The sequence below is a fragment of the Girardinichthys multiradiatus genome, chromosome 11, assembly GCF_021462225.1.
Source record: "Girardinichthys multiradiatus isolate DD_20200921_A chromosome 11, DD_fGirMul_XY1, whole genome shotgun sequence".
Classification (NCBI taxonomy): Eukaryota; Metazoa; Chordata; class Actinopteri; order Cyprinodontiformes; family Goodeidae; genus Girardinichthys; species Girardinichthys multiradiatus.
Window position 1 is genome coordinate 27,309,286 of NC_061804.1, and position 17,024 is coordinate 27,326,309.

General features: G+C 38.6%; 1 protein-coding gene across 3 annotated transcripts in view; it reads left to right on the forward strand.

Moving 5' to 3' along the window:
• The first annotated feature begins 535 nt into the window (after positions 1 to 535).
• LOC124876292 (flotillin-2a) overlaps positions 536 to 17,024 on the forward strand; it is a 37,013-nt gene continuing 20,524 nt past the window's right edge. The window contains exons 1-2 of one of the 3 annotated variants that reach the window (XM_047378941.1): positions 536 to 925; positions 14,972 to 15,053. In XM_047378941.1, coding sequence (XP_047234897.1) covers positions 877 to 925; positions 14,972 to 15,053 — 131 coding nt within the window. In that variant the 5' untranslated portion in view covers positions 536 to 876. The remainder of the gene's footprint in view (positions 926 to 14,971; positions 15,054 to 17,024) is intronic. The other 2 variants (XR_007040265.1, XM_047378940.1) reach the window with 2 other exon arrangements.

Genomic DNA, 17,024 nt, shown 5'->3' on the forward strand with positions numbered 1-17,024 from the left:
CTCTGTGCTGCAACCAACCCTGCTGGATGCTGGATAATAGTGCAATAAGTAATTTGATAGATAAAGGTGAGGCAGTGGGCATCGGCAGCAGTAGGAGTGGACCACAGACCTCAGACAGAAGAGCCTGGAGTAGGAAGAACAGTGCAGCGCACATCTTGTCCTTCTGTTCTGGCATACAAGCGCTTACACCTCCAGTTTTCAGCCATTTAGATTTGAAAGTTTCTTTGTGTCATACTTAATGTGTATTACGGCTTTAGGTAAATTTTCTAATTTTCTTATGACCAGTTTTATAATACAGAAAACAGTAAGAACTTTCGTGTTTTCAAAATTCTCCAGACCTATTTGTTTGTTCGTGGCATTGTTCAGTTTTTAGCAATAGCAGCCGCTTTCCTCTGACTGTATTGATCCTAGATAACATATATATCATGTGATAGATCCACTCACAAGCTCCCCCTTTTACAGTAACAGAGATCCTGTTTAGAATTCCTTGTGCGGATATTTACACTAGCACGCCTACAACTGTCCATCCTGTAAATCCGAGTGGGGTGTGCGGAGGGAGACGGGTGTGGTAGCCGTTTCAGTGAGTCAAAATGAGGGGAAACAAAACAGGAAACACCGCAGCGAGCTGTTTAGAATAAGCTACCTCAACGAGGGCTCCCGTGAATACTTTTATTTTGAAAGCAGACAGCGGAAGTGCTGTCTGAGTACAAGCCAGCTAGTTTTCGCCGTTCTCCATTTTGAAAAAAAAAGGAAAGGGGCGAAAACCTCCCGTGATTGACGGTAGGGGCGTGAAGTGTGCTTAAAGCGACCAAGGGACGTTCATAAACCAAAATAGTTGTTTTTTATGTTTTAACTGGGTTGTTTTGTGTCGTTAAAATGGGAAACTGCCACACCGTTGGACCGAACGAGGCGCTCGTTGTTTCAGGTAACGTAAACGTCTCTGTGACGACGTGTTTTTGCTGCCTGGCGCGTCAGACATTACAAGAAACCATGAAATATTGTCAAAGCTTACAATTTCAATCAATATCTTTTTTCAACAGTAAAAGCGCCTGTTATTTATTATATAACAATAACATACTCTTTTTGGTCCATCTTTAGTCGACAGACCCTTCTTTCTATCGAAAGAATTTAGAGCACATTTTCTTTCGTCATGTTGATTTGGACGTCTTTTAAATATTTTATGTGTGACTGGAATGATAATATCCGCCATATTATCGCATATGTACAGTTTGTTCCCATTATATTTCTTCGCTGCTTCTATATAGCGTGGCCCTTTAAAAGATGTAAATATAACAGTCATAGTGGTAAATATATTACCACTTTGTTTATCCACATTACTTCTACAGTTTATGGGCCATACCTTTAATAATTTTTGGTGCTGCGCTTGCAACCATGTTACTTTTGTATGTATTAATGATAACTTATACTAGGGTTTATTAGTAAGATTAAGCAATCACCGTATTAACAAGCTATGTTGAAGAACAGTTGGACCAAGAGCAATAAAAGTTGACCATAATTGTATTTTTTTCCCCTTAACACTGATGAAAGGATATGGTGGTGCTCTGCTGCAGACACAGAGGTAATTAAATTAAAAAGGGCGGCTACGATCTGTCAGTGTTTTTTCTTAAACCCGTAGCCTATTTTGGTGATATGTGTATCATTTCAAAGCGGAGTAAAACATATTCTGAACAAAAGGTCACACATTTAAATGAGAATTCCCTAATAAGCCTATCCCTGCAGATACCAGTTTCCTTTTTTCCAATTGGTCTGACCTACCAATTCTGATTTTAACTGATTACATTTTTCCCAAAGGACTGTAGTACATATGAGGAAAAATGTGCTGCAGGATGGAGACTGTAACTTTGAAGAAACTGCAAGATTATCATAATTTATGGAGACCATATTGCCCCTAACCGTCAGATTTTCAGTAGTCTGAGAAAAGTGTATCAGAGTGCATGCTGTTAGTTGATGTGCTTCAGACTGAAAATAGTGGGGGTTTTCAGTTTTGATGCATTCAGGTAATAGGAGAAAAATGTTTTCCGTATTTGACCTGCTATTCCCCAGTCAGAGCTGATCAAGGGAAAATCAACCGACAGATTGGTATCCATGTAATTTAGTGTGCAGTGTGCTTATATTAGTTTTACATACTGCGTGTGAAAGACAAAATTGTTCATAGCAAAAATTTTTTCTTAACAAAATTGTCCCATCATATAACGGTCAAAACAAATGTTGTCTCTACATTCTGTGGTAAACAGACATGGATCCCTGTTAGACCTCAGGCCAGTGACTTTTGTCTGTGTTTATAAATCTTGTTGATTTTAATAGAAAAGATTCCATGGTGTCAGGCTAATAAAGTATTTAACTAACAATGTTGTTCCTGCTGCTGCTGAAATACTGTTATCTATTACTATAGCTGCACAATGTATAAAATAACTAATCATGCTTGACAGTAATATTTTTGCCAGTTCGAAAGACGTTATCTTTTATACTGTGTTCGATTTACCTTGAGAAGTCCAGCTTGGACCTGGGAATGGCTTGACACCTCAGTTGATTCTGTTCTAGTCGTAAGTCAGAATCGCTAATCGTTGTACTAACTACTGCTTGCTATACAAGACAAAAACAATCTATTGTCCTCAATGTTATGCTTTCAAACTCAAAAGAAACGTGGTTACAGATAGAGTGAGATAAAGACCGTCAGAAGTGCTGAAATAGTTTAAAGCTGCAGCTTTCGCTGTGTTTTGTTTGTGCTGTAGCCGTATTGGATGATAAACTAGAAGCTGCTCAGAGACTTCATTTCTGACTTTAGGGACTTAAAATTATTTCTTGTAAGTCTTTGTCTTTTTCTCATCCAAAAGACCAGCAGTCTGTGGCAAACGTTGGGTGAGTGGCACTGCTGCATTAATCAGTGCACGGCTGTAAGGATTTTAAACTGTAGTAATGGTGTAAGGGAATTTATCACCTTTACAATTGTAATATTGTAAAACCTTGCAGTGTTTTCACACCAAACCTTTGGAATGCTTAGTACCAAGTCCGGTTTCTGGAGCGGATCATGCTGTGTGGACCCATCCCGGGCCAGAGAACCCTACCCTGGCACAGTTACTACTGCCGTTGTTGGCACTGTTCGTCTGGACCATGGAGCAGTTCACTTGCAGTGTGAACGTGTGCCGTTCCCAGCGTACCATATGATGCGATGTAATGCAGCGCATTTGAGTAGAAGAAGCAAAAAAACATAAAGTGTGAATCCTAAGACGACGTGGAGTAGTGAAGCGGTGCAGGCGCACAACTACATTTGAACACTAAAATAGCACCAGAAACTCAAATTAGAAGTATTTTCTTCTTCATGCTTTTTTTCCTTCTCAATCGCAATACTGGAGCAACACAGCCCTAGAAACAACCCCTTACTACATGACGTTTGGTCTGGTCTAAAAATCTGATCTAAAAATCTCTGTGTGAAAGTAAATGAGGCCAACTTAACTCTCACTCACTCATTCAGCTTCAGTATCTGCCATTTTGAAAACCAAACATTTATGCATATGTCAGGGACATAAAACCTTGGGGTTTACTAGCATAAATACCAGGATTTGTGGTTTGATATAACTCCAGTCCTAAAATCCTAATACTAGTTTAAAAATACTTCTGTTAGTTTATAAGTCACTGAATGGCTTAGCACCAAAACACTGTTAGGTATTATTTAGTCAACTCAGAGGTAGGAACGATACAGTCATAGTTACTTGCAGCAAGGGTAGCCCACTTTGCAGTGAAACTACAAAGTTTTTGACACCCTATCTCTTTATTTATATGCACAGTTCAACAGACAGTTCAGACAGGGTGTATGTGTGAGACAGAAAGGAGGCTGGTTCACACAGAGATAACAATAATTCACACACACAGGGAGGAAGGCATAGTGCAGGTGCCTTGCAACACAAAGTTTTTACATGAGTGATAACAAGTTTTTGCACCCATCCAACAGTCCCTCCTTTTATCACAAGTAAAAACATTTAATATAAAAACGAATAAGAAAAATACTTTGTATGAGCGAAAACCCACGGACGGTAAACAGATTATATTTTGTGGGAAATACTCATACGGTCCCGCCGCCCTCGGCGACCATTAAAAGTTTAATGTTGATTAATACTTGAAATCATAAAAATAAAAGAATAATACTTGAAATCATAAAAATAAAAGAATAATACTTGAAATCATAAAAATAAAAGAATAATACTTGAAATCATAAAAATAAAAGAATAATACTTGAAATCATAAAAATAAAAGAATAATACTTGAAATCATAAAAATAAAAGAATAATACTTAATGAAAACAGTAAAACATAATAAAGGAATTTAAAAATCTGCCCTGTTTATGTCATCATTGCACTTTTTCTCATTTCACTTAAGCAACAACTTCTTTTGATTTTCTGCTGTAAGGTCATTTTATGAAATACAATGTATGAGTACAATCAGGCTTTTGATGTGATTTATTTACAACATGTCATCATAATCGTCCCCTTCATTTTCGTGTATTTCTACCTGGTTCAGTGTTGCATATGCCACCATGAACAATACCAGAAATTCTGTAGGAATGGATGTGCGTCATGTTCTTCCGTCAGTGTTCTGAGATGGGTCCCGTCTGATGTCCATCTCTTCTGGTTCGGTATCACCTCCTGTGGATTCTGCTTTAGATAGAGAAAGAGTCCTGCTACCAGAATTAAACTCAGGCTTATCAGTCCTGTCCACATGTTACAGAGAGCCATTTTATAATTGGGCGCAGATCAGCTGTTTTCTTCACCGGTTTGAGACGCTGGGCCATACGGGTCCTCCAACTCCTTTGAACCCGGACTTCCTTCTGCTTACCCCGTCGGTTGATCTGGCTCCTGTAATGGCAAAACTGGCTTACAGTGGCTTTTATGGATCCAGGAAGGCCTCTCTGCTATTTTCAGAGCTGTGGGCGTTGTTAGGAGTATTTGAAACGGCCCTTTCCAGCAGGGGGTGCTCCAATCCTTCCTGTGGAGTGTCTTAATCAGGACCAGGTCTCCAGGCCTCATTCTGTGGGATAGGAGCAGAGATTATCGGCAGACCACTGGACATTTGTTCTTCTTTTGTCTGCAACATTTTATTCATCCACTCAGCTAATGAAGGTTCCTGTTGTGCTTTCTCTATTTCATTCATGTCAGAGGGCAGAGAAAACGGTCTGCCATGTACTATTTCTTTGAGAATACAAAGTTACATCAGCAACTTGGTGTCACGTGATCTCAGGCTCAGAACACAGTGGGTGGAGCCATACAATGATGTACAGAAGGTGGCAAATGGAGTAAGACCAGTTTGATTTGGAGTTATTCTCATCCATAATTAACCAGGGATAGGCATTCGGGCCATGGCCTCCCTGTTTCTTCCATTGTTTTCCTTAATCTTTAACTGAAACCCTAATGCATTAGAACTTAGTTCTATTAATTTATTTACAAAATGAGTTCCATTATCTGACCTTATAATCTGTGGGATACCATATGTGGGGAAGAAATGTGTCACTAGGTTCATCTATTACAACTAGGCAATATTTCTTCCCCCGTGTTTGCAACAAATTATGCATGATCTGCAAAAATTCTTTGCATAGTCAGAAAAATTTATAGTGTAGCATTAATGCTTTACCAGATGTGACATATTCCCCCCTTGACACGTGGGTCTTCCCAATGTGTCACTGTAGCCGCTGTGTTGTATAAATTTTTTGGGAGGATTGGTTTATCTTCTATCTGATAGATGTCATCTTTTTTCTGTGCTCCTCTCTTTAGCCAGGCCTTTATTTCTGTCTTGGGTGCTGACTGTTGGGCGTCTTTCAGCACGTCTGTGTCTATAAATAGCAGATCTGACATTTTCTCTTTAATAGGTTGAAATGAGTTAGTTCTGTCCCTGATGATGTTTTAAAACCTCTATTTTGCCAAATCTTAGCATGGTGATGTACTGATCCGAAAACGTATTGGCTGTCTGTGTATATAGTAAGTATTTGTCCCTCATGTAATTCACATGCTCTTACTACAGCATATAATTCTACTGTTTGGGCTGAGCATGTATTGGGTAGAGATTTAGCTTCTATTATCCTATCGATGGTTGTTACTGCATAACCAACTCTATTCTTTCCATATTCATCTTTAGATGCTGAGCCATCTACAAACACAACACATGAATCTGGTATAAGGGTTTGAGAAATGTCTTGTCTGGGTTTGGTGTCTTCTTCAACTTTTGCTTTATAAGAATGTGGTTTTCCATCTTCTGCAGTAGGTATTAGAGTACTTGGATTTAAAGGGCACATCTTTTTAGAGTTTTGTTTGGCTGTGATAATAATAGTGATGTCAGTGTGATATGCCTTGCATGTAGCGTCAGGTGCTTCTCTTAATATTCCTGACTTCAACATATCTTGTATTATTGGCTTAGTACCTTCTTCAGCTTCTGGCTTTAAGAGGTATTGGTGGACTGATGGCCTTTTTTCAGATATTAGTTTAACCTTGTATGGTGGGAACCCCTTTATAAGCCCTACATCAGTTGATGATTGGGACCACAGTTCAGGTGGGACAGCAGATAGGGCAGGATGCATGTTGCTCTCAGCTAAGCCCTGTATTTGTCCCTCTGCCTCATCTAAATGTATCCTTGGATGGACTTTGACTGTCCACGCCAGAATGAGCTTCCAGATTCCTGTATTAGGATCTACCTTTGACAGTGTCAGTGCTGTTCCTGCAGAGGTTTAAAGCCTCTGTTTTTCCAAATTCTTCTTATTATTTTTTATCATATTTTATAAAGTAAGTCCTTATTACATTTAAAAATGAGATCACTATTTTTGGTAGTTGCTATTATTATAAATAATGCTTGGTTTAGTTCTTATTAAAAATAAAAATAAAAACTCACTCACTGATGAACACAAAAAATGAAGGGCATATTATATCTTATAATCTTAGTTTGTTTTACCCTGTTTTATAGATACAACATACAGTTTCAGTCAGCTTTGTATTTAGTTCAAGTAACTAAAGTTTGTTTCAATTAACTCAAGTTTTCTCTATTTCAGTCCAGTCCAGTAATTCTGTTAAGGTTCATTTAATCTTATGTTAAGTTTGAGTCTAATTCAATCATTTTGAACCTGACTGGAAAACGTCTAAACATCTGTTAAAATCTTTTTGTTTTACCATAGAGAACTGACCTAATATTATTATGATGCTGTTGAGGACTCTAATTTTTACATAACATGAAACAGACATTTATTTCACAAAAACAGAAAGTCAAATACAGACATTTGGCCACATGAAAGTTTAAATACCCTGTTTGTAAAAGAATTATGAAAAATTGAAGACAGATCTATGAACTTTCCTATGGTTATCAGTATTTTCAATACAGGTAGAACATTTGCCATCTTTATATGATTTTTCGAAAAAGATTCTGGAAACCTTATCAAGATATAAGTTTGGCAAAGATCATCAGAACATCAGACCTTTATTAGCGCTTTTAAGGTCCCTCAAAGATGCATTACAATGAAATCAGTCATTCCCATTCACACACATTCACACACTACTTACTTATTTCTCTGTCAGAGTAATTTTTATTTGCAAAAATTTGAGCATAATTTGACTTCTATTATTCTTAAATGCACATTGTTTCCTCATAACCCCTTTTGTTTCCACTAGGTCTGTTTTGAACGCTTCAATTCTTTTTTTTTTATTCACCAAGAATCAATAAGGTGGTCTTAGTGGGGTCCACCTTAAAGGTGTTATCTGTTGGGTGTCATGTTATCATTGTCAGGTCAGTGAGGTTCATAAGTCAGTCAGAACCTTGGTCATTTGTTCTGTGCTCATAATGTTTCATAGATCCAGCCTATGATTAGTCAGCAAAACTTCCACCTATAGGAGAAAAATTGATTGTTAATGAATGAGCTGCATTTCCTAGAAACACTGTCTTCCTCCTGGATGAGCATCACCTGTTGAAAAACTTTCATCATTATTTGTTTCACATATTCAATCAGATCTTTATATTATACCAGTAGGTGAAGTTGTTAGTATCTCATGTAGACTGACATATACTGTTGCATTTGGAGAGGATCTCAGATTAAATAAACTTAGTTAGAGCTTCAATCCAGGTTCATTTTGTGTCTGCAGACTTTAGCCAATTTTTCTTTTCTTTTTTTTTTTATACATAAAGAGCAAGATTCAAAACATTTTCAAAAGGCAGATTGTGGCAGAATGTAGACAAAACTGCTTATCTATTGACAAAATAACATTCAAGCACACAATCACCATATTAAAAGGCTCTACTTCTAGAGAATCACTAAACTTCTGGGGTCCGGTTTTGGCCCGCGGACCTTGAGTTTGACACATGCAGTGTAGAGTTACAATTTCTTTTTTTTTTTTTCAGACCTTTCAGCAGAGACAGGCTTCTGCTGTTTGCAGAAGTTTTATCTTTGTTTTCAGGCAGCTGCATCTCTTTGTCAAGGTCGTTTCACAGAGCTGAAATTTAACTTCTCTCAAAGAGGAAAAATCAAGAATGCACACAATCTGAGCCAAATATGGAATTATTTCCCTGTAAAATGAATCTTTTGCATTTTATCATGATATTGTTGGTAGTATAACACAATAGAATGATTTTTAAAGCACCTGTTTCTCACTAATGCTTGCCTACAAAATCTTTTACTCTCAGATTACTTCTTTAACAACTCTAGTCATTGTTCACTGGGTTGTCCAGTTGGACAGTTTCCATGTTGTCCACATTGTCACCTCCTCTTTTAACTTCTTTTACCACGTCCTCTAAAACCACCTCTTAGTCTTTATACAGGTCCTTCTCAAAAAATTAGCATATTGTGATAAAGTTCATTATTTTCCATAATGTCATGATGAAAATTTAACATTCATATATTTTAGATTCATTGCACACTAACTGAAATATTTCAGGTCTTTTATTGTCTTAATACGGATGATTTTGGCATACAGCTCATGAAAACCCAAAATTCCTATCTCACAAAATTAGCATATTTCATCCGACCAATAAAAGAAAAGTGATTTTAATACAAAAAACGTCAACCTTCAAATAATCATGTACAGTTATGCACTCAATACTTGGTCGGGAATCCTTTGGCAGAAATGACTGCTTCAATGCGGCGTGGCATGGAGGCAATCAGCCTGTGGCACTGCTGAGGTCTTATGGAGGCCCAGGATGCTTCGATAGCGGCCTTTAGCTCATCCAGAGTGTTGGGTCTTGAGTCTCTCAACGTTCTCTTCACAATATCCCACAGATTCTCTATGGGGTTCAGGTCAGGAGAGTTGGCAGGCCAATTGAGCACAGTGATACCATGGTCAGTAAACCATTTACCAGTGGTTTTGGCACTGTGAGCTGGTGCCAGGTCGTGCTGAAAAATGAAATCTTCATCTCCATAAAGCTTTTCAGCAGATGGAAGCATGAAGTGCTCCAAAATCTCCTGATAGCTAGCTGCATTGACCCTGCCCTTGATAAAACACAGTGGACCAACACCAGCAGCTGACACGGCACCCCAGACCATCACTGACTGTGGGTACTTGACACTGGACTTCTGGCACTTTGGCATTTCCTTCTCCCCAGTCTTCCTCCAGACTCTGGCACCTTGATTTCCGAATGACATGCAAAATTTGCTTTCATCCGAAAAAAGTACTTTGGACCACTGAGCAACAGTCCAGTGCTGCTTCTCTGTAGCCCGGGTCTGGGGAATGCGGCACCTGTAGCTCATTTCCTGCACACGCCTGTGCACGGTGGCTCTGGATGTTTCTACTCCAGACTCAGTCCACTGCTTCCGCAGGTCCCCCAAGGTCTGGAATCGGCCCTTCTCCACAATCTTCCTCAGGGTCCGGTCACCTCTTCTCGTTGTGCAGCGTTTTCTGCCACACTTTTTCCTTCCCACAGACATCCCACTGAAGTGCCTTGATACAGCACTCTGGGAACAGCCTATTCATTCAGAAATGTCTTTCTGTGTCTTACCCTCTTGCTTGAGGGTGTCAATAGTGGCCTTCTGGACAGTAGTCAGGTCAGCAGTCTTACCCATGATTGGTGTTTTGAGTGATGAACCAGGCTGGGAGTTTTAAAGGCCTCAGGAATCTTTTGCAGGTGTTTAGAGTTAACTCGTTGATTCAGATGATTAGGTTCATAGCTCGTTTAGAGACCCTTTTAATGATATGCTAATTTTGTGAGATAGGAATTTTGGGTTTTCATGAGCTGTATGCCAAAATCATCTGTATTAAGACAATAAAAGACCTGAAATATTTCAGTTAGTGTGCAATGAATCTAAAATATATGAATGTTATATTTTCATCATTACATTATAGAAAATAATGAACTTTATCACAATATGCTAATATTTTGAGAAGGACCTGTAATTTGGGGCTACCTTGGTATTCTAACCTGGGATGGGTGGCAGTCCGCCCCCCTTTATTTGTTTTCAGTTAAGCTCAAAGTTTTTTTCTGTGCTTTTCTTAAGGCCTCAGTATTATGTCTATGTCAGTTAAAAGCTGCTCTTATTGTTGTTTTTTTAATTAAACTTTTTGTTTTAATCTGTTTATCAACTGTGAGCACTCAAGGACTGAAAAGTCCCCTTTGAAATTATAATCTGGCAAGGTTTTTTTATTGTCTCTTGAATCTTTTGAATGCATAATCTCCAGTTTAAGATCCCCGTGTAGTTTTAGGATTTCAGTGATAATTAAGTTACCTGAAAATCCGTATTTTTATGCCATCGTGTACATATTTCTGTTAAATCAGAGATTTTTCTCTGTTCTTTCCCCATTGTTCTTTGTTATTTTTCTCTTTTTAGTTTTCATTATTTCTAATTTTAGATCCCCTTGTAATTTTAAGACATCCTTTGTACCTAATTTGCCCAAAAACCCATGTTTTTTATTTTTTATTCCATCTATGACAGATCATACCTGCTCCTTTTACATAGTTCTCCATAAACTTTACCTCCCCTTCTAAGTCAATTAGTTTACTTTGTTTCTTCCCCATTATGTTTTATGTTAGTTTAATTGTAGTATAAATGTCCCAGATAAAAGGTCACTAGCATGAGACTTTAAGGAGAGGACATTAACACGCCCTTCTACTGCGACTAATTCGCAGCGGTGTTAATTTTCTGGAATTAAATCCGACCTGAATCTCCAAAGTCACCAGTACGTAGTTTTAATCTGGGCAAAAGAAAACACAGGACTAGCAGAATCCTGCTGATTCTATTAAAATGCTTAGTCCTCCATATACACACAACACAGTCACACAGTTAGTTTCAGGTACCTTGTAATTTTTCTAAGTTAACTTGGTGTTATTTTATGAGCTCAATTTACTCCGTTCTTTTTACTTTTATAGCGCTTATTCTATTCCCTCGCAGGGGAATAACCCTTAGTCGTTTTATTTGGCCCCCTTCTTGGCGGGGCCCTACCTTAATTTGTCACTATTCCTTTCACGGTGGAATAAAACCATACCAATGCAGCGTCCTTACCGGCGACGCACTACCAACGACTGTTAAGTACTTTTCTTCTTTTATTTATATAGCGCTTACTCTATTCCCTCGCAGGGGAATAATCCTCAGTCGTTTTCTTTAATCCCCTTCACGGCGGGATTGTACCAAATTTGTCACTATTCCTTTCACGGTGGAATAAAACCATCCGAATGCAGCGTCCTTACCGGCGACGCACTACCAACGACTGTTAAATACTTTTCCTATGAACTGTATTTTAAAACTGTCTCACCTCGGAGTTGACTTCTTGGTGACTCTCTGGACCCTGTGAGAGTCACCCCGCGCAGAGGAAGGCCATAACCCACTGGCCAGGTGTGAATTCACACACACCGGGACTTTCAGCCACTCCGGCTAAAGGAGGCTGTGCAGCGGTGCTTCGCTCGACGTCAGGCTTCCCCACGGATCCCAGAGTCACTGTTAAAGCAAAGAGAAATAAGGTTATTGAATTAATCCGGCTTCGAAGGACCAATAAATGTTAGGTATTATTTAGTCAACTCAGAGGTAAGAACGATACAGTCATAGTTACTTGCAGCAAGGGTAGCCCACTTTGCAGTGAAACTACAAAGTTTTTGACACCCTATCTCTTTATTTATATGCACAGTTCAACAGACAGTTCAGACAGGGTGTGTGTGTGTGTGAGACAGAAAGGAGGCTGGTTCACACAGAGATAACAATAATTCACACACACAGGGAGGAAGGCATAGTGCAGGTGCCTTGCAACACAAAGTTTTTACATGAGTGATAACAAGTTTTTGCACCCATCCAACAAACACATTAAATATTTGTGGTTGTGTCAACCTCCCATACCACTTAGGTCTTCTAGTTCAAGTCTACTCTGCATCCTTAGAATCCGAACCAAACATGGGGAAGCAGCATTCAGTTCTTATGGTCCACTTATCTAGAACAAGGGTTCTGCAAAAATGCTGAATCCCTGAGATCTTTTAAATGAAGATCAAAAACCCATTGCCTTTGACTGTTTTATTTAAACTGTTAACTGAAACATCCTTAATGCCCCTTTTCCACTGGCTCCTTTTAGGCGGCGCGGCTCCACTCCACTCGGTTTCGCTCTACTTGGCACGTACCAGTTGTGTTTCCATTGACCCACTGAACCGCCGATTCCAGCTGTCAGTTTAGAGCGCTGTGCTGCTATTAACGTTACTCTGTGACAATGTCACATTAAAGTAATCTGTGTGAAGCGATAAAAATTTATAAAGTGATAGAAAATAAAAACGTAAATAAACAAAATACAAATAAGGTTTTTATTGTTGTATATGCCAGAATGTCATATATGTTTTTTCATGTATAAAATGATCCACTGGGATAATTATCTGGACCACAGCCCAGCCAGAACCTATAAAATAAGGCTCAGAGGTTCTGATGTGAGGGGGTGTGGCAGGAAAAGCAGAGAGGAGAGATGTTGCTGTCTGGATGGTGAAGCTCCAAAGTTTGTCTGAAGAACTTACAATTTTGGGCTTTATGAGGAAGTTTTTGTCTCAGCCAAGGCGATAACAAGGACAAGGGCTTTAAAGAGCAAGAGTGAAGTTGGTGTCAGGTTAGATATTCATGCTCTGCGGATTCACCGGCGTCTTCCCGCCGTTTGATCCGACGTTGGCAGTCTGATTACGGGCAGCTGCTCTCTGCCTGCTCCCTGCTCCTGCAAACGCTGGTTTGCTTAAGGACTGTCAATACATTTCTGAACCAAACACGATGTTTCATGGTAGTTGTTTTGGGGGAAATGTTTGTGCCTCTGAACAGCTGATTTTATAATAATCAGCTGATTAAGGATGTTATTAAATACAGTACCCGCCTGCTTGTAATTCAGAAAGCTGACATGGTGTCCTTTTTTTTTCTTTCAGCCTTCTGGCATGGTTTATGATTTGTAAATATTAAAATTATATTTCGATTTGGGCCACTCTGGCCACTGTGTTCCTTTCCTTAATATTATTGTAGTTGCTCTTGCGTTTAATGAACTTTTCCCTGCTCTACCTCAGCGAAAACCTTCTCATTTCTCCTGGTCCCACGGCCAATCAGTGAACAGCAGTCTGTTCACGTCACATCTAGTCCCGACTCAGCCCTGGTCGGACCTGCGCAGGAACAGGGACCAAAAGTAGGTACAGTATGGAAAAAACTAATGGAAACGCTTGCAAAGCGGGCCGAGTGGAGTTGAGTAGGGCCAAACCGAGCCAGTTGAAAAGGGGGATAGGTTTAGTTTGTTGTCCAACTTTTCTTTACCTACCTTTATGCTACTGCAACATACTTATTTTCTGTATTTTCTTATATTTATGCATGTAAAGCTCGTTGAATTGTCTTGTTGCAGAAATGTGCTATACAAACAAACTTGCCTGGCCTTGCATACATAATATGTGGTGTGAATCACAGTGTAATGTTTTCTTCAGGAAGCCCTCCCCTCCTCTCTCTGGAATTACTATGTTTTGGAATTCCAGCTATACCTGTGCCTAAATGTGTTTATAGCTGGTGTGTTCATTTGGTAATAAGGCTTCAATCAGCAATTGTTTAATTATTTTGTTGACATGTTGCTGCTGCACTGTTCTAAATATTTTAGAAATTTATTTTTTAAAATTCAAGGTAAAAGAGAGTGACCATGCTTGTTTCCCACAATTACATATGGTTTGGATTTATGAATTGCCTGGAAAGTACAGATTATGGGAATTACCCTTTGTCCAACAGTGACACTTCTGCTTTTAGACATGAAATGTCACAAGAACTGTTCCTTTGAATCTTTCTTTATTATGAGACTAAAGATGTATAACACATCTTGCTGAATGTGTTGAGGGGAGGGTCAGTAGGTCATTCTATTCGGTTGTTGGGTAGTGTTTTTTTGAGGAGGTAAAGATAGGTCTCCCTTTTGCCTGTCAGTTAACATGTGACAGCTGGGAATGTCACACTAAACGGTCTAGATTGAACTATTTACCTGAGGCAAGGGAAAGGGCATGGTCTGTTTTGTAACTTGCACGTTTCCCAACTTGAAAGATTTCACATTTATTGTCAATCTGATGTTGATATAAAGCTCTAAATGTGCAGAGGCTACAAGCTCAAGCACTCGTGGGAATGTTTGTAGTCAAACCACATACAGCAGATTTTTGCAGGCTGTTTCACTTTAACCAGAGCAGCATCAAACCATCAGGAGAGATGAAACAACGATCTGTGAAAAGCAAAGGCAAGGTGTTTACCTCATGTGCTATGAGCTTGTGGGGATGGTGGTTGGACTGAGGAATGGAGTGTGTGACACTCTGTTCTGTACAAGAGCTTCCTCTTCAGTAACCGATTGCAATGAATAAAAACTGGGTTGATCTTTCAAAAACATAAGTAATACTTTTGTATTAAAAATGTCCCCCTGGAATTAGATTTGAATTGCTTTGAAATAGTAATCTTAAAGATCTGAACCTACCGACAGTGTTTATATGTGGACATTTTACATGATGACAACCATGTGACACCTGTTTAATGTTTTCTGCAAAGGTGGCTGCTGTGGTTCGGATCAGAAGACATATGTTGTGGGGGGTTGGGCGTGGGCCTGGTGGCTCATCTCTGACATCCAGAGGTAAGAACTCGTCTGCTGTGGCTGTAACACAGACAGATTTCCTAAATGTGTTGTGAGAGTCAGTCAGGAAACATTTCAGAGCACCTGCTGGTCTACATGAGACTCTCCACATCTGAGAAAAAAACAGCATTCAAAGTTTGTTACTGGATTAACCAGTTCTGTAGCTGACTATGAAAGGGAGAATGCGCTCATTGAGCTTTATTGACATAAAAAAACAGTTTTACCAAAGCTGTGAAAATACACAGTAGTTAAAACTGCTTTCAAATCTCTGTACTGCATGACTCTGAACAGCTGCTATAGCTTTTGCTTACTGTCACCTTTTATTGCTCGCTACTGTTTAAAGAGAAGGATTTAAACCATTTTCAGCCACATTAGCAGGAAACTTGGTATAGGTCTAGGAGATGTGGTAAAAAGGCCACCATTTTACAAAGATGTTTTAGTCTCAAACTAAGATTTATCATCAAATCATATATCTAAAATAGGTTTTACATCAAGTAGATTTTGATTTGGTATTGGTTTTGATAAAATGCTACAAATTTTAGCAGGTGATCTTTTTTCCTTGGCAAGTTTTGGGGTACGATTATCAAACATGCCCACGCCCTGATTTATTCTATCCCATTCATGTGTTCTTTTAAAGCATGTAATGCCTTTTCACTGTCAGTGTGGCCATACTTATTTGCATTCTAAATTTAAATATGAAATCTGAGTCAATGGAGTCTGTCTGTGCAGCTTATTGGGCAGTCAGCTGTGTCTACTGCTGCCACTGACTGAGCAGGGCAGAGGGAAAGAAGGTGCCACCTGTGGAAAAGTGCCGAGATGAAGCTGTAGATGTGGGCTATAAACTCTGGTGTTGTAGTGTTCCAATTAACAGCATTATTAAGTCACAAGTCAGAGGTGGGTTTAGGTAAATTTGTCTTTTGGACACAAAATCTCTAAATTTTTCATTCAGAGGTTGACATAAACGTTTTTAAACCTGTGATTAACTACTCTGCATTTTAACTGATTGGTGAAGGTTTGGTAATTATACGAAATAAATTGTTAGTTCAATTAAATAGATCTTTTTCTGCACTGTTTGCAATGCTCTTGTTTTATAAAAAACTGGGTATCTTAAGTAAAGAGACTAAATTTAGTAGCTAAGCTTTATGAATAAAAACTGCTTTTAGTAACATTTGCATTTCTCAACAGTGTTATTGTTAATTATTGTCTTGCTTTCTACTTGACTTTTCCCACTGGAAAGGGGATTCAGCTGCCATGATATGTTTAGTACCATACAGCGCATACCTGCATAGATGGCTAATAATTTAACATAATTTTAATGTTTGCTACATTGAAATGTAACCATAGTTTGACTCAATTAAGCATTATTTTCTAACAGGAGGTCACTCAGAGTGGTTTTGGTTTGATCAGGGGTCATGATCAATCCTAGTCAACTATCCTAAACTCTGATCAGAATTTCAATTATTGGAAATAGGGTGTAATATTAAGCCTCGAGAAAACAGCATACATTAGAAGTACTATACAAGAGATTTGAGTATTGTTATGATTTATGTTCTCCATAATTCATCTAAAATACTTTATTTGTGAAGCAGGTAATAGACCTCGAGCTGCACCAGAATCTCTTTAAAAACAAACAAAACTTTAAGCATAAAGTGCAAATGAGCTTATTGTGTGACAAAATTTCATCTTGTCAATTATTAACTTGCACATTAAAATATGTATACAATTAAAAAGAATCACTAAAGAATCAATTATGGATTTCTAAAGCAGACAAATACTGTTTTTCCTAAAAGCTAATGTTTATCACGTGTAAATATTGCTGAGAAGGTGATTCTATCTTCAATGTCTCTGGAGTTGTTAGCTGTATATGGTTAATAATTTGTTTTCTTCTCTCCTTGTTTCTGCGTATCTAACTTGCTTTGCTTTGTCTTTAATGATTTCAGCCTGTCTCAGCTTTAAAACCAGAAGTCACTC